General features: G+C 37.6%; 1 protein-coding gene across 6 annotated transcripts in view; it reads right to left on the minus strand.

Moving 5' to 3' along the window:
* The window catches only part of CORIN (corin, serine peptidase), a 120557-nt gene that overhangs the window by 39722 nt on the left and 59666 nt on the right, over positions 1 to 21169 (minus strand). For 4 of the 6 annotated variants that reach the window (XM_030947026.1, XM_030947022.1, XM_030947025.1 and 1 more), the window contains 5 exons: positions 19824 to 20005; positions 10193 to 10306; positions 4421 to 4528; positions 2737 to 2847; positions 2025 to 2141 (listed from right to left, as the gene is read on the minus strand). In XM_030947026.1, the coding sequence (XP_030802886.1) occupies positions 2025 to 2141; positions 2737 to 2847; positions 4421 to 4528; positions 10193 to 10306; positions 19824 to 20005 (632 nt within the window). The remainder of the gene's footprint in view (positions 1 to 2024; positions 2142 to 2736; positions 2848 to 4420; positions 4529 to 10192; positions 10307 to 19823; positions 20006 to 21169) is intronic. The other 2 variants (XM_030947027.1, XM_030947024.1) reach the window with 1 other exon arrangement.

The following is a 21169-nucleotide window of genomic DNA, read 5'->3' on the forward strand; positions in this document are numbered from 1 at the left end:
TTCCTTAAGGCATGCAGTGAAGGAGACCGCTTTTCTCTTCCAGATAGAGATGAAGCAACAGTCACTTGTAATATCTGAATGTATAAACTGCTACTAGAACACAAGATCCCTGTATCCTTTTATAGGCAAGGGGAAGTCACTACATCCTGACCTCAAACTTCCATGCTGATTTCTCATATTTACTGTGTTTGCAACAAAACCAGTACTCCAGACTCCAATAGCCCTAACTCCACCGACTCTGACAGACATATCCAAATCTTTAAAATGTTATTTGTAGATCAGAAAAGTCTTTGTAATAAGTGAATGTCCTACTACATTTTTTTGCAGTTGCTGGAAACAACAAAATATATTAAGAAATACAATAGTAAATTACAAACAAGAATTCTCCCTTGCTTTTGCATGGACTTTGCAAGGAACTAAAGATGAATGAAATCTAAATTCTGCCAACACATTCCCATGCAAATTAAGATGGATGGGATATGGTTGCCTAAACAAAGAATTGTTCGATGCACAATTCTGCAAAATACTGGATAGAATTTTTGCACATTGAAGAATTCATAACAAAAATTAGGAAAATGTTTGTATTTAAAAGCTCTGCAGTTTAATGGCAAGCAAAAAGATCTTTTATCATGTAGTGATAATTATCACCCCATACTACTGCTTGAATATTTTAACCTGTACCTATTCATCATACCAAAAAAAGATTTTTAACCATTGCTTCAACATTAAAAGGGAAAAAAGAGGCAGTGAGAACAAAATACATCACTGACTTCTAGCCCACATCACGTAAGACAAAGGGAGGATAAAAGAATTCATAGGATAAGACTGAGACTGGACATCAAAAAGGAAGAATAAAAGGTGAACATTTTGTGAAAGTGCACAGTCAGAACTGAGGAGAAAAACTTGTTTCTGGGTTTTAAGATTGCCACAGTCACAATAGAAGATACTTCATGCAAGACCTTTTTATAATGTCAACATTAAAAGTGAAGAAAAATAAAAATAATTTTTATGCTTCAGCTTCTCAGGTATTTTTTGGAATGAAAGTACTTAAATTGGAGTAGGAAGATCCCAAGAACTTTCTGTGAAAAGAAGGGATTGAGTAACATGCTTATGAAAGGATTTCTTTTAGACTGGTTTCCTAAAGAAACAAAGCTTATATAATCACATTGTGTATCTATTTTATGATAACAGGTCTTTTCTACTCTAATAACTATTAAATAGCCTGTCCTATTAGCACTACACTTGCCAACACTAGCTTTCTGCATAAGGTTAACTATTCAAAATTATTTAAAATAATTAATTTTAACATAATTTTAAAAATACATTAATAATTCTTGCATCAAAGAAAGGCTGCAATCTGAAGCTATACCTTACCAGGAATAAGAGAATTACATGTGAAAAATACCTTCAAATTTTGAAATCATCATAACAACATTGCTTTCTGAGTGTCCTTGGAAAACTGTGTTGTGGGGCTCAAGCCATTGTTTAGTTTCCTCTTCTCTCATAGAGTTCATAATAAGATAGCTATCAAGTAGCTGTGAAAACTTATGTTCTCATAAATTTTCCCTTAGTCACACTAAATCATTAGTTTACTTATGAAAACATTCTTTTTCTGATTCACAAGTTCTGATAAAGAAAAGGATTTTAATGAGAAAATTCCTCCTCAAATGACACCAGTTCCTGTAATAGTAGATTCTCATTGCTCCAAACAATGTATTTTAAGTAACAGCTAATTATATCAGATAACTAAATACTTAAAATTATTAAAAAGGGGAAGAAGTGGGGGTGATACTTATCAGTATCAGTATTATATCAGTATTTAGTCATCTGATATAATTAGATATATATACTACAGACAAAAAGTAAAAAGAACTCTGTGTGAAAGCACACACCAACCAGCCTTAGCAGGTGTTATTTGAAAGGTAAAGAAAGTCATTTGTCAGACAGCTTCAGCTAAAGGCACTGTAGAACACAGCAGTCAATGGTAGGTTTAATAGGAAATGTAAAATGAGGCATATGCTTACTTTCATTGCAGTTTTCTTCATCACTTCCATCTTTACAATCATTATCTCCATCACACTGGAATGCACTAGGTATGCACTGCCCATTTCTGCACTCCACCAGACCCTGACTGTGACATGCTAGAGAGAAAAAAATATTAAAAAACAATATTCTGATCAATGAGCTCAGTGAAGCTCTGCACTATATCTGAACATGACGCTGAAGTTATGTTAGGAGGAGCTGATAACACTGCTTCGCACTGGAGATCAGGAGGCATTTCTCATCATGTGTCGGCTAATTTTCCAATAGCTGCACTGATCTTTACCTACAGAGACTGAACCTATAAATCTATAAATGTCAGGTATTAGCAACAGCCTGAGATGAAGTCTTAGCTTCCCCAAGGAAAAAAAATGCACATAATTTTTACTCATATAGTGGGAACATCACAATTAACAAAAAGCTGATTCTCTAATTAATAAGAAGCTCTAACACAAAGCAATGCTTTACTTCTTAACAAAGGCAACAAATGTTTAATTTGCTGCTGCTGTCTACTAAAAACAGACATTTGTCAAGTGTGAACTTCTGAAGTAAAATAAGTTTATAGTTTTGCCTTACAAGTGAGTACACTAGTTATGTTACTTTTTTGTTTGTTTTGTTTTGTTTTGGGTTTTTGCTTTGTTTTTTGTTTTTGTTTTCAAAGAAAGAAAAAATTATTTAGAGATTAAGGGAACTTACAGCAATTGATCTCATCTGATTTGTCTATACAGTCATGGTCACCATCACATACCCAATCAGCTGTTATACATCTCCCCTCTCCACACTGGTGATGTGTCAGTGGATTGCAATCTACATAAAATGCAAATTTGAAGAAAGAAAAAAGGATGCTAAGTTACCATTTGCCATTTGTATATTTTATATTACTGATCCATTGTTCTATGGTTATTAGCTAATCTTCATATTAATTTCAGCTATTTTTTTCTTATTAATTAAGCCATTTTGAATTAATAAATTATATTAAGAATTTTTTTGTATCTGCAGACTTTTTTGCAGATGGTAATTACATGTACACTTAATTGTAATGCCTGTATTGTATGCACTCATTCCTTCTCTCAGGTGCCCAGCTGTGACTATTTGTAAATAAACAAGTTTCTAAGATTTGTTAAACCCATTAGAAGATGTGGCTTACCATCTCAGGGAATGCTTTTCAGTTAACCCATATTTTCAGTAACCATCAGAGAAAATAATTTCCTTCATTTATCTTTTTACTAAGACATTTTAAAAAAAGTTTCTCAACTTCAGATACTATATTTTTTGCATGTACTTAGAATTTTACGTAAGAATTACCTACAAAGAAATTATTCCAATTGTCATCTTACTCTTTCTACCTGAATGCACAAAGAGCATTCTGCTGAGCACACTGACTTTACACCAAAATAAATAGAGAGAATACACGCAGTCCAGTCCTCCAAATCTGCCATGAAAACCAATTATAGCATGTACAAAAAATTAGATTTTAAAAATTGTATAGAAAAGACTTGCATCAAGGTAGGAAAGACAGGAGACAGATTAACATTTAGAAAAAGTTAATAATCTTGAAACTAAGATTATTTATGAAAAAGAACCCACTAAATAACCAAAACAAGAAAATATTGAAAAGTCTTAGAGTGTGCTTAATTTGAAGAAATTAAAAAAAAAATCTCAGACAAAAATATGCCTTGATTTTCAGTTCTTATATTCTTTGTGTTCTTCCTTAGAAAAGCAAAAGGAAAAAGGGAGAAATAATATTTTAACTGTTAAAAATTGTTTTAGAAAAATTAATTGTTCTCAGGTGTAGTAACAGGACCAAAAGTTAGTAAAAATAAGGCCTTCTAAGTTTCCCAATATTTCCATTTTAAAAAAGATTATTCTTTTTTAAGGTCAAAACTTCATTGTTTCTCCTATGGAAGTTAAGTGTAGGTAGATACATATAGTAGGTAGGTAAGTGTCATGAGAACATGGAAAGTTGATTGACAAGACAATTTGAAAGAAACAGAATTTTATAATCAAAACATACAACTTCACTATCAATCTTATGTAAAAACAGTTTAGTTATAAAACAGTTGGCACCACCAGTGCCCTCATATAGTTTGCTTAACTCTCAGTTAAATCCAGTCAAGCTAGCAAGGAAGCATCTTTTGGACTTAGTTTAAAGCAAATTGAAAATAGCAGTATTTCTTATAAATACCATACCCTTTGAGATTTGGATTGACCCAGAACTCTCCTTTAAACCTTTTCAAATTTCAGATAGAATCTGTGAGCTGTTTTCACTTTGTTCAAATCCAGTAAGAGCAGAGTATGTTACTTTTTCAGTAGTTTACAGGAAAGGTTTACTGGCTTAGGCAGTCCTGAGACTTTAGAAAAGCACATAACTTTCATTTACCACAATTTTGTTCATCACTAAGGTCTCCACAGTCATCATATCCATCACAAACAAAGGTGTAATTGAGGCATTTCCCCGTGTCACAACGAAATACATCATTGCTGCAATCTACAAAACAAAGCATGGAAAATGTTAAGATTGCATTGGAACATTCATATGAACTATGAACCCCGGAATGTACTGATTACACACCAGATTAGCTAAAGATACCTTACAACTTACAGCTCTGCATTAATACTGGTCTGCACCAGTTTATGAGAAACTAATCTGGAAGAATATGAAAAATCAAAAGCCATTTTTAGAAATTTTTACTCTCTCCCTTACAGGTGTTTCTTTCATCAATACCATAAGGAGAGAGTGCTCTGGCTGGACATAGGGACCTAAATGTTTAATTAATTTATACACATAAAGTTCTCAAGAAATGTTGTAGTAATTTCAGATTACTAGGAAAATCCTGAGTACTTGATGTGGCTGTTAAGTGGAGATGAAGATTCTAACAGCAAAATCAGATCCCTAGACCCTGCTTTTGAGCCTGCCTTTGGTCTTACAATGGCTTCAAATGAGCTTCATGCTTAACACAATTTGGAGCTCAAATTTGGCCTGGTGCCTTCTCATCAAGGAATTCTTACTGTCAGCCCTAAGTGGGTTTAACGCTCAGTGGATTTTTTCATGACTGGATGCATCAGCAAAGCCTGCTAGATATTTTCTGAGAATAACCATAATACTTGAATAATACCAGGTTCAATAAAAACATGGAATCTTTCTTGTAGTTGAGTGGGTTGAAGAGAAATTATGGTTTGCGGTATCTGGTCCCATCACTAATAACTTTTGATTTCAAGCACACAGCTAGGAAGGGAGTAACTCAGTTTCACTGCCTTCTTCTAGACTTTTCCTTGACCTCTAGCTTTCAAGGGAGAATGCCAAGATACAGAACAACTGGGTGGACAACACTGCCTTCCTGTTGGAGCTATGCCACTGGAACCAAGGATGTCCTTTGTGTCTATCCTTACTGGCATATGGGGGCATTTTAAATGAGTTATTCCCCAGAAAACAGAGAGAGAGCCCAAAAAAACAGGGACTGGAACCAAAGTGCCTCCTTTCTTCTGAGATGCTCAACCACAAAACAACAGAATCATGCTACCACTTCCCTGTCTCCTCTTGGCATGTGATCCCTGTGTTCATGATTGCACAGTGGCTCCCCTTTGAAAGCAGCATGCAAAAGGATATTCTAAGGATATTCCAAGGATATTAGACACTGAAAGGTGCAGAACTCTTCCAGAAGGTGCAGTGGGGTTTCTACCCCTTCAGATCAATGTCAACCAAGTGTTTCACTTCCTAGGTGAAAAAAAACCTCTGGAACTTGAACATGAGTCACTTCCTCTCCTTCCCCCACAGACGTATTGTCGCAGACATCTTTTGTGAAAATCCTCTTCTTTAAGGTATTTCCTTCTGAGAAGCTAAGAGGCCTCAGAAACAAAATGTAAACAATGGTTATCTGCTGCTGTAAAATGCAACAGGTAGATCTGTGATTGGTCTCATGTAGATGTTTAGAATTAGTGACCAGTCACAGCAGAGCTAGCTCTCTCTCTCTGTCCGAGCCCCAGACCTTTGTTTTCATTCTTTCTTTTCTATTCTTAGCTTAGCTAGCCTTCTGAGATGAAACTTTTCCTTCTATTCTTTTTAGTATAGTTATAATGTAATATATATCTCATAAAATAATAAATCAAGCCTTCTGAACATAAAGTCAACATTCTCGTCTCTTCTCTCACCTGAAAACCCCTGTAAACACCGTCACAATGTATTAGTGCTTTCTTCAAGTTTCACATTATCTGAGAAGGTCCAAACAGAATTTATAGCTTAATAAGAAGGAAATGCTTCAGGATATGAAGTAAAATAATATGGCTGAGCCATGAGCTACATACTCAATGGTTAATTCAGCTTCAAAAAGAACCATTATTCATAAAACAGGGAATAACAAAAACCCCACACTAAATGAAAATAAATTTAAGTTCTTGCTTCCTGTAAGCAGACCAACACCCAGCTGAGAGTAAATTCTAAACATCACTTGTTTTGAATATGCAACAGCATGAAGTACTCTGGCAACCTTTAATCTTATTGATCAGTTCGTAACTCTGACAGTTTCTGTGCTTCTTCCACTGCTCCTCCTGCAAATGAAACAAAACCGCCTTTTTTCTATGTTATTTCCTCTGGATAAATTTACTGTTTAATTTCCATTCATATCCCCATTCCTGTTTCCATTCATACCTCTGAAGCTGCTGCAGTGTCCTTCAGGGTAGACAACCCACAGGCCCACACAGACAGGGTAAACAAAAAGAACATGAACTTCCTTGCAGGGAAAGAAGATTCACTTGATGAAAATCTAACAGCCTTAATATACATTTTCTTCAAGATATTTACAATAATGTATTGTAAAGGCAGTTGGTTACTCTGTTAAGATGGGCACTTGGCAGCTGCCACTTGTAAAAGGTTCAACTTAAATTTTATAAATTATGGGGATATCCCCATTTTCACAAAATTAAATATAATTTTACTTGTACTCCAATTTTACTGTACTCCACTAAACACAAATGAAGCCTGGTGAATCTTTTGCATTCAACAATTTGGCCCTGAGATAAGTTCAGTTGGTTAAAGCACGGTGGAAAAGGCAAGGTGGCAGATTTGATCCCTATACGATCCAGATCCAGAAGGACCTGCTGCACATGGGTCTGGGCAAACCCCCACAACATCCTACTCTAAACTGGAGAGGGATGGATTTCATGGGTGGACTGTTTGCTGGATAAGGAATTGGTTGGATGATCACGTCCCAAAGGACATCAGCGACCAGTGGTGTCCCTCAGGGCTCTGTACTGGGACCAGTGTTATCTAATGTCTTCATCAATAACATGGGTGAAGGGATCAAGCACAGCCTCAGCAAAGCTGCAGATGAGATGGGGAGATGGTGTGGATGTCAAGCTGAGTGGTGTGATTGACACACCTGAAGGACAGGATGCCATACAGAGGGACCTGGACAAGCTCAAGAAGTGGGCACTTGGGAGCCTTGTGATCTAACAAGATCAGGTACAAGGTGCTGCATCTGGGTCAGAGCAAACCCTGGTATCAACACGGGCTGGGGAATGAACAGATGGAAAAGAGCCCTGCCAAAAAACTTGGGGGAACTTGTGGATGAACAGCTGATGACCCAGCAATGTGCACTTGCAGCCCAGAAAGCCAGCTGTATCCTAGGCTGCATCAGAAGCAGCATGGCCAGAAGGCTGAGGAAGCAATTCTGTCCCTCTGCTCTTGTGAAAGCCCACCTGGAATGCTGCATCCAGCCCTAGGTACCACAGCACAGGAAAGACATGGACCTGTTGGAAGAGGTCCAGACAAGGCTACAAAAATGACAATAGGGATGGAACAGCTCTCCTTTGAAGAAAGGCTGAGAGAAGGTTGGGGTTGTTTCTCCTGGAGTATAAGAGCCTAAATGAGAGATGCAGGACTCCAGGCAGCTCTCTAAAATGCTGTTTATTCTATCTAAGAGGTTACAGTAGTCTAGGGCCGTGGGCGACAGAGCTTGTGCTTACAGCTGTCAGCTCCAGATGCAGGCAGGCCTGGAGACCCTTTAGTTTAGGTTATAATGCATTTTATACTTTTCTTTGCTGAGCATCTTAATACAGTAGAACTAATCTATACTTTAACTATTATCTATAGCTTATCATAACTATTATAATTACTATATTCATGTTACTATTCTCTAATCACTAAAAGTTAGTACATTACAGTTTAAGCTAGAAGTTGTTATTAAGTTTTCTTGCAGTAGAAAATTCTGAGACTTTTTTTCTACTTGCAACTTCATTGACTTGTTTGCCTGTGCTATCTTCTTGCTTGGTAAAAACATCTTCTTGTTTGAGATAAGTTTATCCTTCTCTAAATCATAAAAACTCTTTCTAACTAACATACGCTTTACCTTCTTAGTTATCCAATAAAACTAACTCAACAATTCTTTTTTTCTATATCAAAACTTGCTTCTATCTCTATTCCTTCATCAAACTCTACATTTAAAAATCTTTCTACCAAACATACAGATCTTTAAAACTTTCTTGTTAAACTTTCATCCCTCCCAACACGGGAGAAATAGTGCCCTTTCAGCACTTTAGGGAAGCTTATAGGAAAGTTGGGGACAGACTTTTTAGCTGGGCAAGTTGTTATAGGACAAGTTGAATTGTTTTAGAAGAAGGTATTTTTAGACTAGACATAAAGAATAAATGTTTTACACTGAGGAGGGTGAAACACTAGAACAGATTACCCAGAGAAGTGGTAGACACCCCATGCCTGGAAACATTCAAGATTAGCTTGAATGGGACTCTGAGCAGCCTAGTCTGTAATTTACTGAGGTAAGACTTTGAGAGGGGCAAGGACTGCAAGAAACACAGCATCTTTTATCAGCCAAGCTTTCAGGCAAACAGGTCTTCCTTCAGTTTTGCTCCTTCTGCTGTTTAATTCAGGAAAGTCTTATTTGACCTCCACATCCTCTCCTCAACTCCTACCAAGAATCCTAATGCAAGAAGCCCTCTGCATATAAACTGTGTATCACTAAACACACAGGTGTCCTTACAAAGGTAATCCTAGCTCCTGAAATTTATGCTTGTTTTTTCAAGACATGTAATGTATTTATTCTTTTACTACTAATTTCTTCTTTTGCCATTTCTAATAGAACATGAGAGCCATAGTCTCACAGGCATTTTTAAATTTTTGAGCTTACTTTAAATCTAAAGCTAACACTGACATGAAAAACTGGAAAATAAAAACATATAATAGTTTTTACATAATAGACATTATCTCACCCTCTAAGAAATTAATTGTAGGCTATCAAAGGAAAAGCAAGCTCTAGCCTTATTCATATTGAGACCAGGAGGAAATTGCTGTCCTCATTTATTCCTTGGAGTATTCCAGATAAAATCTAACAACAACTTCCTTAAAAGCAGCTCTGTGAGTCTTGGAATGCCCAGGCTCTTAAATCACTAATAAGAACTAATCTTTTGAGTTGAGTCTAAACTGCACAGTCTGACATTTTTCAAAGTCTGAATGAGAAATCCTGTTTTGTGGCATCATGTCCTGTATAGTCCCCATTTAGTAATTTTCCACATCTTTCTCTGTTCTTTTTCTTCTTGCCTTCTCATTGTTTTCTTAAGGTACATTAGCTTCACTTTTCTAAAGGTGTTTGTAGTCCAAGGTATTTCGTTAACACAGAAAAACACATAGGTGCTCTAAAGACATGCACTACCACAGACAAATAAATAAATATTAAGTTATCACATATGCACACTCTACTGCAGCACATACTGGGATTAATTTAAATAAATCGCATCCAGGATTGCGACTAAGAGAACTTTCTAAACAGATGGTCTTGCATCTAGCCTAAAATCAATGCCAAGGACCAGGATAAAGCTACAACTAACAGTGTGCAGCTGATTATCAGAAGCACTCCTTTCTGATGTACACTATTGATCCATTAAAAAAAATCCCAAACAAAAAAACCCAAATACTTCTTATTTCCACAAAGCTCCCTCAAGGTATAAAATCTGATAGATCAAAAGCACATGCTTGAGTGAGCAAAGCTAAACACAGTCCACAGCAACTGACAGAGTCCAAATGTCAATATATGCAAACACTATGCAAAGCTCCTGTTCTGTGCCAATAGCCTGCTTCAGCTCCCACATTTCCCTAAATGGATTCAGTACTTCAGCAGAACACTGCAAGGTTTAAGAAACTTACTACAATGGACCTCATCACTCCAATCATCACAGTCATTGTAGCCATTACACTGCAGTTTCCCTGGGATGCAGATCCCACTGGCACACAAGAAACTCTCCTCTCCTCCACACAGTGCTGTAAGAGAGCAGAAAAGACAGAATGTGGAGAAAAAGCATTAGCATCAACACTACAAAGTTAGTGATACTAGAGTCTTACAAATGTTAAACTGATATTCAATATTTCCCACAGGAATTGAAATATATTTCCAATTTGGAAAACATTAGGATAGCTCTCAGAGGAATATCACTGAATGCAAGAAGGTCAAGAGGAAAACCTAAAAGAGAAACCAAAATCACAATTTTTGAGATAGCACAAAGCCATTTAAAATTTCCTTCAGTGAATGACCCATTTTAAAAGACTTCAACAGGCAGTCATGAAAGGGCTATTACACGTGTTAAATCTGCCCTGGGATGAAGGAAGGAGCCTTACATGTTCATGTGGAATATGCCTACAAAAACAGAATAACTTCTGCTTAAGACTGGCTTTAGTGTACAGCCCTCTGGTACTCCTCACAGTTTGCCAAACCAATAGTTATACAGTGGATGCCTTGAGGTACCACTTAGCACTGGGCATGCTTCTTCAGTGTTTTTCAAAAATTACAAATAGCTCCAGCTTGCACTGACCGCACATTCAACTATTTACCTAGATTTTTAGCTTTATTTGTGGTCCTAGAATAGCAGTCTTTTCTATCATACTATGGCAATGTCTCTACACACAACCACACACACTCTCAGCACGCTCATTAATAGTTTTAAATTTTGTCAGCTGGAGATTATTTTTTTTCAACATACCTTCTTTTCTAAGCCTCACTATTATTTTATTATCCCCAAGAAACGGGGCAAACTTAGTTAACTGAAACACACACTCTTTATGGAAAATTCATTTGTAATAAAAACTTAGGAATAATTTCAAAATCTTTTCCATGACATTTCTAGGTGTACTGTTCACTTGGACACCAAATAATTTTGATTTTGCAATACAAACATCATTTTCCAGTTGTATAATGAGAACATGGTTATTGCAGTGAGAGCTGCTTTATGCAATGTATTTTAAAGGAGGTAAACTCCTAACTCTAACTTCACTGAACAGTGCCCAAAATACTAATTAGGTGCCCTAATACTAATTTACACCAAAGATTTTCAACTGGTTTGTGCCATTTAACGTTTATGACTCTTCATCAGTGACAAGGTAGTGCAAAACCATGAGCACCATCCTTTTGCACAGCCTTATGTGATGTGTTCCTCAGCAGGCTCCCTCACACTGTGTGCTTGGACACATTTCCTAACCTCTAACTGAAGAGTTACAGCCTCATCAGTATTCTACCAGTTGTGGAAGGGTATTATGAACTGCAAAATACAATAGGCTTAAGACAAACATGAGATCAGATAACAGTCACAGTCTCATTTTACAGAGTGAAAAATGAGGCAATGAGATATTAAAATGAAAGTTATAAGGACTAATGAATAATAACATCTAAGACACAAAAGTCAGCCTGTGATTTTTTTTTTTTTTGGAGGGTAAAGACTGATGTCATTTTACATGTTCAAAGAATAGCTCTTGCTGCCTTTACTTGTAGATGCAAATGCCCCAGTTGCAAATAAACTCCAGCTATACAAATGAAGAGCCCAGTCAGCTGGAAGTGTTCAAAGAACAGTAGAGAAAATTTTTATTCAAGTGCCTTGTTCAGCGTGGTCATTGCAACAGTGACAGGGCAAGAATCTCATTTCATATGATAATGTCACACTTCATTATGGGCCAATCTTTTTATTTCTCCAGTTCCCTGCCCTATACACTGCACTTCCTGATTTCTGCAGTCACTCCACAGGGCCCCCTAGAAACAACAGACTTCCTTGGTATGGAAGTACTAGTTCCCTGGACACCAGAGTTTATCCCACAGATGATGTCAAGTGAAAACACAATATGATAGCATAATCAAAATTTTGTAATTCATCATACAAGAAAGGCTCTTAGAGGTTGGATAGGCAACTTTAACTGATGGGTAATCTTACATTCTTATAACATGGCTTTTGCACAATTTCCTTCATGTTTAAAAAGGAAAAGGGCATAAATAGCTCAAAAAGAACCATCTTGATTTGCTTTGCTGGAGATCGCCATCGGTACAGAGCTTCACTGGTACTAAGACAGAAAGAGTAATGGACTCCTCTTTTGTGTGAATATGCCAGTCTGGCCTGAGAGAAGGAAAGTTAACAGCAGGAATATCTGACAACTTTTCTTACAGATCAGAAGAGAAAAGGCTCCAGGGTCCCATATTCATTTCTGGGCTATGAACAAGTGCATTGAAGCCCTTCTAAGTCATCCTGACTCTGCCTCCTTAATACATCTCTGTCTTGTTCTGCTCCTATCCCAAACCACTTCTCCATTTCTGCACACCTAAAGTGAGCATTTTCCTGCTTATCTTGTATGTTATACAAAAAACAAGAGGAAGAGTGAAATTAGTTTTCTTTATCTCAGTTTCAGCTTCCATCTGCAATCAGATGGAATCTTTAGAAATTTTAATCTCACCTCTCGCAGTCTTCTAATAGGTAATGACTGGATATGTTTGGTCCAATCAGTGCAGTGTTCAGGGCAAGGAGAGTACAGACACTGTGGGCAGTACCTCCAATTAATATAATTTCTGCTTCCTACCAAGCTTGTGCAAGAAGCCTTCAGCAGGCTGAAAACTATTCCATCATACCTCCAAAGATCAGACTTTATTGGAAATTATAAAAACATTATCTAATGCTGCAAAACTAACACTTTTCTTGAATGCTAAGTTTTTGTATTTGATGTGGAACCTAGTGGATTTAGGTATGCAACCATTTATAAGACTTTACTGAACACAGGCTACACATTCAGGAACCCTGGTACTGTACAAAACAAAGCAGCAGCAGCAGAAGAAATAATGCCTGAAATAGATGTCTGAAATAGGAAAAACACAGACCATTCCACTCAAAATTATTACAAATGGCAAAGATGTTATTCTAAAAAAATATGCTGGGAATTATTAATTACTGATACCTCTGTAAACAATTTACACATTTAGTAATAAAATCAAGCAAATATACACACACACAAACTCCTGAAGAAGAATGTTATGTAAAATGAGCCCAAATAAAATGGAAGCATGTGGCGTCAATCCTTGCGAATAGAGAAACTTGCTTGTTTTAGTCCTTACCCAGAAAGTTTTACAATCTAGATTAGCTTCCAAAATCCTGGACTAAACACCAGTGGCAGCAAAAGGTGTTTAATTTTACCTGTGTCTGGTGTACTATCGAAAGTGTCTTTGAGGAGGCAAGATCATTTATTTGCTGTACTTTCCAGCTAGATTACTGAAATCTCATCTATAGAAGATTATGTGGAAAGGTCCCTGGAAAGCTGCAGAGAGCACAGACTGAAATAAACATTATTTTACCATTCTCAAGATTGACATCTGGTTGCATTTCAAGGTATAGCAACAGATAAAGCATTCTACAACTGTGAAAATGACCATGGAAAGTGCTGCCAATTTTTTTTTTCAAAGCAAAGAGGAGACCACATTTACCACCTAATGCTATGGAAGAAGTCAGAGGTATTAAAACAAGCAAAAGGCAGTGCTCTTCATGCAATACACTGACAAGCTGTAACATTCTGGAACACAATACTATGGATGCTAAAACTTACACAGACCCATGTTACAAGGGACACATTATTAGAATAAAAATCTATGGCAGGTCACAAATTACAGAAGAATCCTTGACACTCAAACCGATGGAAAATGCAGGAGTATTTGGAAAAGTACTACCACATAGTCTTGGCCTGTTCTCCTTTTCTGGACATTTAATTTTGTCAGCTTTTGGAGTCAGAATTATAAAACAGATGGACTTCTTTTACCCAATATAGTAATAACACCACAATGGAACACAGAGGAACCCCTGTATTCTCTCACTTTCAGATTTTTATCACCTGCTCCCCATACCATGTATGTACCCTGCAGTACAGTGTATGCACCTTTCTGCTGTCAATTCTAGAAAGTTCTGATCACACTATGATCAAAATCATGGAATTAGAAAAGCTGGCGACTCCTTACCCCCAGGTAATTGTTCATTTCTCTATTTCCTTAGGATGCAAAATCCTGTGGGAGAAAAAAGACAAAAGACCTTTTTCTTTCACTCAAGTGATGTGGCCCAAAAAGGCCACATAAGAAACTCCAAGCTGGAAAAGAAACAGGCAAAAAACAGGAACACGGGCAGAATAGGACAATAAAAACCAGAGAAAGCAACAAAATATAATGCAGGATCAATAGAATTAAAGAGTGATTTGGTGGGGGAAATAGTTCAAGCAACCGTGTGTGTTTCTTCACATGAAACAACACGACAATCCTGAAAAACATTTTGTTTTCCTCAAAAAATTATTCCACTATTGCTGGTTTTGCAGCTGTTCAGCATCAGTGTTACACATACACAAATCATCTTTTCACTACATTAAGTAAATGCAAGGGCACAAAGAAAGATAGTGTATCTGCCTGATTTTAAAAGCTTTTTCTCGGAAAAATTATCTACTGGATGTATATAATTATATTGCCTATAGAAAAATAAATACCTGTTGCAATCAGGTATTTCGAATTCTCTACACAAATTATTCCTCAAAGACAATTCTCTTAATCAATACCATTTTGAATGAAGCTAGGGGTGACCTAATTGCAGCCTCCCAATACCTGCAGGGAGCCTAAAAGAAAGATGGAGAGGAACTTTTTACACCAACAGTATCTACCCTCTTTCAGTTTGAAGTCATTCCCCTTGTATATTACAAACAGTAAAAGGACAAGGGGAATGGCTCAAAATGAAGGAGGGTAGATTTATATTAGATATTAGGAAGAAAATCTTTACTGTGAGGGTGGCCAGGCATTGGAACAGGATGCCCAGAGAAGCTGTGGATGCCCCATCCCTGAAAGTGTTCAAGGCCAGGCTGGATGGGCTCTGAGCAACCTGGTCTAGTGGAGGTGTGTCTTACTATGGCAGAGGGGTTAGAATCAGATGATTTTAAGGTCCCTTCCAACCCAGAATCTCATGACAATGAAGTGCAGTTCAGGCCACTTGTGCATCACTTCTTTGACAGAAACAGACATTCATTCATAATGCCTCTTCAGCAAAAATACAGACGTGAACAATGTCTCATAATTCTATACTGGAATTTACACAGTTTTGTGGTATAAACAGTAGAAGCATCATATTCACTGCTGCTTTTGAAAGCATTTTACAATTCAAATTAACAGAAAAATAACTTCAGGGCTCTTTTGCGTGCTCTATGTTAAACTAAGATTGTTGTATCGCTTTACTTCTCATTCAAGCAACTGGGTTTTCTTCTGATATGGTATTAACACCAACAGTTATGTTGGCTGATCAAAGCTAATAAAATAACATTGTAAACAGGGTCAGTTGAGAGAGAGAGAAAAGCAGAGCTGAAATTTTTCTGTGAGTAGGGATATGAATAACAGCCCTCAGGAAGGTTTCTGTGATTTCTTCTCTCCAGAATGCATTATTAGTTACATGTGGAGTGAATTACTGATAATGCCTCCTGCTCACTCCCTTACATGCTCATAGCTCATTAAACCTGTGAAACCTGTTCAATCACCTACCTTAAATCTCAAAATATAAATTCTTACAACTATTATTAGGGTAGCTGATTTTCTCATCTACTGAGAATTCACTTGTCACTTGTGTAAACAGGTATCAATCTGAAGGACATCAGCCTTCAAACCTGCATTTTTTTCTCAGTGACTCAGAGAGTGACTGAATGATTCAGTCATTTTACATTCAGGTGCTCTTACTATAATGACATGGCTTGAATTTTCCAGTACAATCAGTACATCTGTGTTCACATCAGGGATGCATTTCATAATAGATTCCCCACAGTGGTACTGTACACTCAATTTCCAATGCTTGTGGAGCTAAATTTTAGACAAAGATAAATATTAGCCATGACACACAGACCAGTGTGTATCCTCAAGACAATCCCTATTCTAACCAATAAACATTTTTTAGAAGAACTGTTAACTGCTCCCAGGATAAATAATGCTCTGGATTCTAGCTATAACATGACTCAAGCATATTTTCTCCAACAGGGCTTGGAACTATGGCATTCAAGGATTTTTTGGAGAAGTGACAATCTTCAACTCAGAAAATGTGGAGGATATGGAGTTTTTAGCCAAAATCAGACAAAAATAAACAAGAGAAAACAAGAGAAAGTTTTGTTTGGGATTTGGTGACTGGGTGACACTGTACAAGAATCTGTGAAACAAGCAGGTACCATAGTCAGACCTTAATTTTGATAAACACAGGATATAACTAGAGATGCAAAAGAGAAGTAGATCACACAAAACAGATTATATGCAAGGCATATGTGGGCAGGGAAGGATTCACTGCATGTAATCTGGAGGCAGCAAACCCCAAAAGAAACCACAGAGTTGAGAAATAAACAGTCATAAGCCAAGGACATGCTCTTGATATTTCCAGGAACTGAACCTTGAGAAGAGTGTGAAAAGCAGTTTTTGCTGAGCACTAGATGAAAAGGGATTAGAGCAGAGAATCAGACTCAGCTGTTTCGTTCTTCTGTGGTCAGAGAAGTAAATTCTCTCAAATATACAAACTGCAGAAATAAATATTCAAGAACAGTACAGTTTATTTCTGTAGGGGAAGCAGCCTAGTGAACCCAAACTCTCACCTTTTTCAGTCACAGAGGAATCACATTAGAACCATTCTTTCAAATAAAAATAAAGGTCAAAATATTCCCCTTATTCATAGAATCATAGAATGGTAGAAGGGCTTGGGTTGGAAGGAACCTTAAAAATCATCTTATTCCAACCCCTCTGCCATTGTAAGGCACACCTTCCACTAGACCAGGATGCTCAGAGCCCCATCCAGCCTGGCTTTGAACACTTCTAGGGATGGGGCATCCACTACTTCCCTGAGCAACCTGTTCCAGTGCCTCACCACCCTCACAGATTTTCTTCCTAATATCCAATCTAAACCTACTCTCAGTTCGAAGCCATTCCCCTTGTCCTGTCACCACATGTTTTTGTAAATAGCCTGTCTCCATATTTCCTGTAGGCTCCCCTGCAGGTCCTGGAAGACAGTTCAGTTATAGTCTCTCATTCTACATGAAAACCATTCCTATCCAGGCATCATGCACAATGAAAAATTTAATTTAAAAAAACCCTTTTGTTTTATACAACAGGATGTCAGAACTGATAAAAAGCAGGATAATAAGGGTTTCCACAGTCTGTCAGGTAGGAGCACCAAATCTCACAACTGGCTCTACATTTCTTCCCCTGGTGAGAAAAGCAAGCTTCCACTGTGTACTTACCTGTAATTTTTGCAGTTCACTACCAGATGAATACCAATCCTGCCATACAGATTATGGAATAATCATTAACCAGGCACTATTCTTAACAGCTCCTTCTCTAACAATAGTAAAGATATTATTTTAGCCACAGGCTATTCTGAAGCTTGAAAGTTTCATAAGTGACAAAATCTCTTCTGCCTTAATCCAAGCTAGATTTGGTGGGGCTTTTGAACACTCTGACCAGCTGTAAAAAACAATGGTTACAGCAACCCTGTGAGCTAAAAGGACACTTTTAGTCCCACTTTACATAAGGAATTTGAGGCACAGAAAAAAAATGCATTTTATATTTACTTGCTTACTGTTCCAATTTGGAGAGATCCATTAGATCTATTTTTTTCAGCATACATATTATATATTTTTATCATACAGTTAATACACTCCCACTACAGCAAGTTGCACAAAATACCACAGGACTCTATAATAAAAATTAGTGGACGGCGTTCAATTCAGCTGACAGTCATTCAACTTCAACAAGACACAATCCTTTGGATCCTTCCCTACCTCAGCTAGTACAAAAGTTCTCACAGATGAAGGTAGATACGGACAACAGCCTCCTTTACTTCATGACTCTTCAAAAATTTGCCTTTAGAGCTAGAGAGAATCCAACTGGTAAAAGACTTGGTCTAAGAATTTTAGGCTATATTATTATGTATACTCAGGAACTGCAAGGAGGTAGCCCAGGATACATCATCTATTTAATTGTACCATTAACTAACATTCAAAGAAACAATTTATAACTTCCCTGATCCTTTAAGGTATTTAAAGAATTGATTATCCAGGTTTTTTAATTAAAAAAATTGAAAAACAGTTTTCATCATACCATTTCTGCTTGTTTACTGTCACACAGAAGTCATTAACAAAGATAGAACCCACAGATAGACTGTACAAGCCTCAGTCTCTTCATCTCACAGAATGCCTAACAACAGCAAAGTCTCAGATGTCAGCAAGGGAACTCCAGCAATGGGGTCAGTGAGAAAAAGTCAGGCTTACTGCCCTCAGGTGTGATCTCACCTCTACATTTGGATCTAGAGAACACAGCAGCACCTCTGAGGAGATGAAAATGTCTTGTTTTTAGAGGCTGGAAAGCTGCTCAGTGGAAAATTACCAGGGAATGCTGGTCGGCAGCTGGCTGAACATGAGCCAGATGTGCCCAGGTGGCCAAAAAGGCCAATGGCATCCTGGCCTGTCAGCAACAGTGTGGCCAGCAGGAGCAGGGCAATGATCGTCCCCTGCTGTACTTGGCACTGGTGAAGCCACAGCTGGAATCCTGTGTTTAGTTTGGCCCCAGTACAAGAAAGACATTGAGGTGCTGGAGCACGTCTAGAGAAGGGCAACTGAGCTGGGGAAGGGTCCACAGAGCACAAGTCTTAGGAGGAGTGGTGAGGGATCTGGGCTTATTTGGCCTGGGGAAAAAAGTGCTCAGGGGAGACCTGATCACTCCCTACAACCGCCAGAAAGAAGGTTGTATAAAGGTGGCAGTGAGTGTCTTCCTCCAAATAACAAGCGATATGAAAGGAGGAAAAAGCCTCAAGGAGAACCAGGAGAGGCTTCCCATTTCTTCATGGGAAGGCTGGTCAGTCATTGGAACAGGTCTCCCAGGTAAGTGGTGTAGTCATCATCCCTGCAGGTATCTAAAAGGCGCATAGACATGACATTTAGGGACATGGTTTAGTGGTGGATTTGGCAGTGCTCAGTTAACAGCTGGACTGGATGACCTTCAATATCTTTTTCAAGATAAAAAACAATGCTATGACTTCATGTGTGGGCATATAAAGACCATGCTTTTTGAGAAGTTTACCTCTTGATCAGTTTTAGGCTTATTTTTACAGCAAGGAAAAAGGAGATACACTTGAAATTTGGCCTGTGTATCAGGTTCCTACTGCAAATAACAAACCTGCATTTATTAGAGCTAGCAGACAAAAAGTCAACAGGTCACATTACTTTCCTCCAACCTTCTTTCCTTGATACAGCTCAGAATTTTTGATGTAAAATAAAAACGCCTTAAATCAACACAAGTCTGAAAAAATCAGCCTGAACAATTAAAGCACTGCAAACTATAATCACCTGACAACGAGACTTTATTACAGTAATAAGATGGAACACAGAACAATAAATAATACTTCCACCCCAGAGCTTTTCCTACGCAGGAAGAAAATAAATTATTAAATGAAAACTCATAAACACAGTGTAACAGTTAAGAATGGAAACATACACTGCTTTCCTTTTTCTTGGTGTGGTGAGAAGCATACCCTTGTAGTGGTGCCATTCTCAGTTTTGTTCTGGAATTGAGAGCACTTCAAGAAGTCTGGCCAAGAAGCATTCACCATACCCAGGACTGGTTCACAGCCTTCTTTTGCTGCCTCACAAAACGTCCTGCAGGGCAAGAGGCCTCGACTAAAGAAAAGAGACAGAGCAAAATTAAAAATTATTATTACTTTAGCAGGCTGTGAGAACTTTCTAGAAAGTGCAAAAAGTAATAATAAATGCTTTTGACAAATCTTGTGCCCTACAGGGCTACACCCATACCCTTACAGTGATTAAATTTTCAACCCAACATTTTTGCAGTTTATGTTTAAATTACTGCAGAACCTCTTAGGCTTTAGCAAATGAAGCTTTGGTTTATTAATAACCACTCACAATGCCACAGAAGGATCTTTTTCCTGGTACACCACAGATATCTTTCTCTTTACATCTGACTCTCAGTTGTATCTGCCCATCTCAAAACCATGGCTAGAATTCCATATTCAGTCACAAGGAAGTGGCCTAAACTGAAGAACTCTACAGTACCCAAAAATTTACCAACTTAGTGTTTCATTTTACAGTAACAGAGAATAACATGGTACTTTTAGCATCTGTGTGTCATGGCAGCAACCACAAGAAAGTGGAAAGCTGCCAGAGCTGCCTCACTACAATGTTAACTAAAAGACTGATGTAAAGCAAAATATTCACTTGCATAAGTATTTTGAAGTCAGTATGGTTGCCTTTCTCTGCTTAGTATCTAAAAAGACAAGTCTGCTGCCAGTGTTGTTACTGAGTTCATTATATACTCTGGCTGGAATCACTATTTTAAAAAAGGTGGTTTTAGACATACATTCTCCAAATAACGCTAAGGACTTTTACACAATGCACTTCACATGCTGCAGTACTGAACTTATCTCAGAATCAAATCAAGGAATTTATCTCTAAAATTGTCTCTTGCAGCTTCCAGGATGGCAGATTATTGTTGCCTGTAAAGAACCATATATATTCTAAAATAGCCCTTCTCACCACCAGATTTTTTTATTGTGATCTGTTGAAAGACAGAAAATTTTTGCACCAAAGATCACCTCTATGGCTGTGTACAAAACCAAGAATGGTTTCATCTGAGGACAGAAGAGCTGCCACTTATTAGTTCTGCACGTTGTACTGGCAAACTAAGTTTCTCTGACTTGTAAAGGCTCTTCAGATAAAGATGTTCTGAAACACTCTTCTTCTTTTTACAGAACATATTCAATATGCAGAGAAAGAAAGGGCACAAGAGCTCTTCAGCAGCCATTATTGCTTCCTATCTGGAGCCTG

The sequence above is a fragment of the Camarhynchus parvulus genome, chromosome 4, assembly GCF_901933205.1.
Source record: "Camarhynchus parvulus chromosome 4, STF_HiC, whole genome shotgun sequence".
Lineage (NCBI taxonomy): Eukaryota > Metazoa > Chordata > Aves > Passeriformes > Thraupidae > Camarhynchus > Camarhynchus parvulus.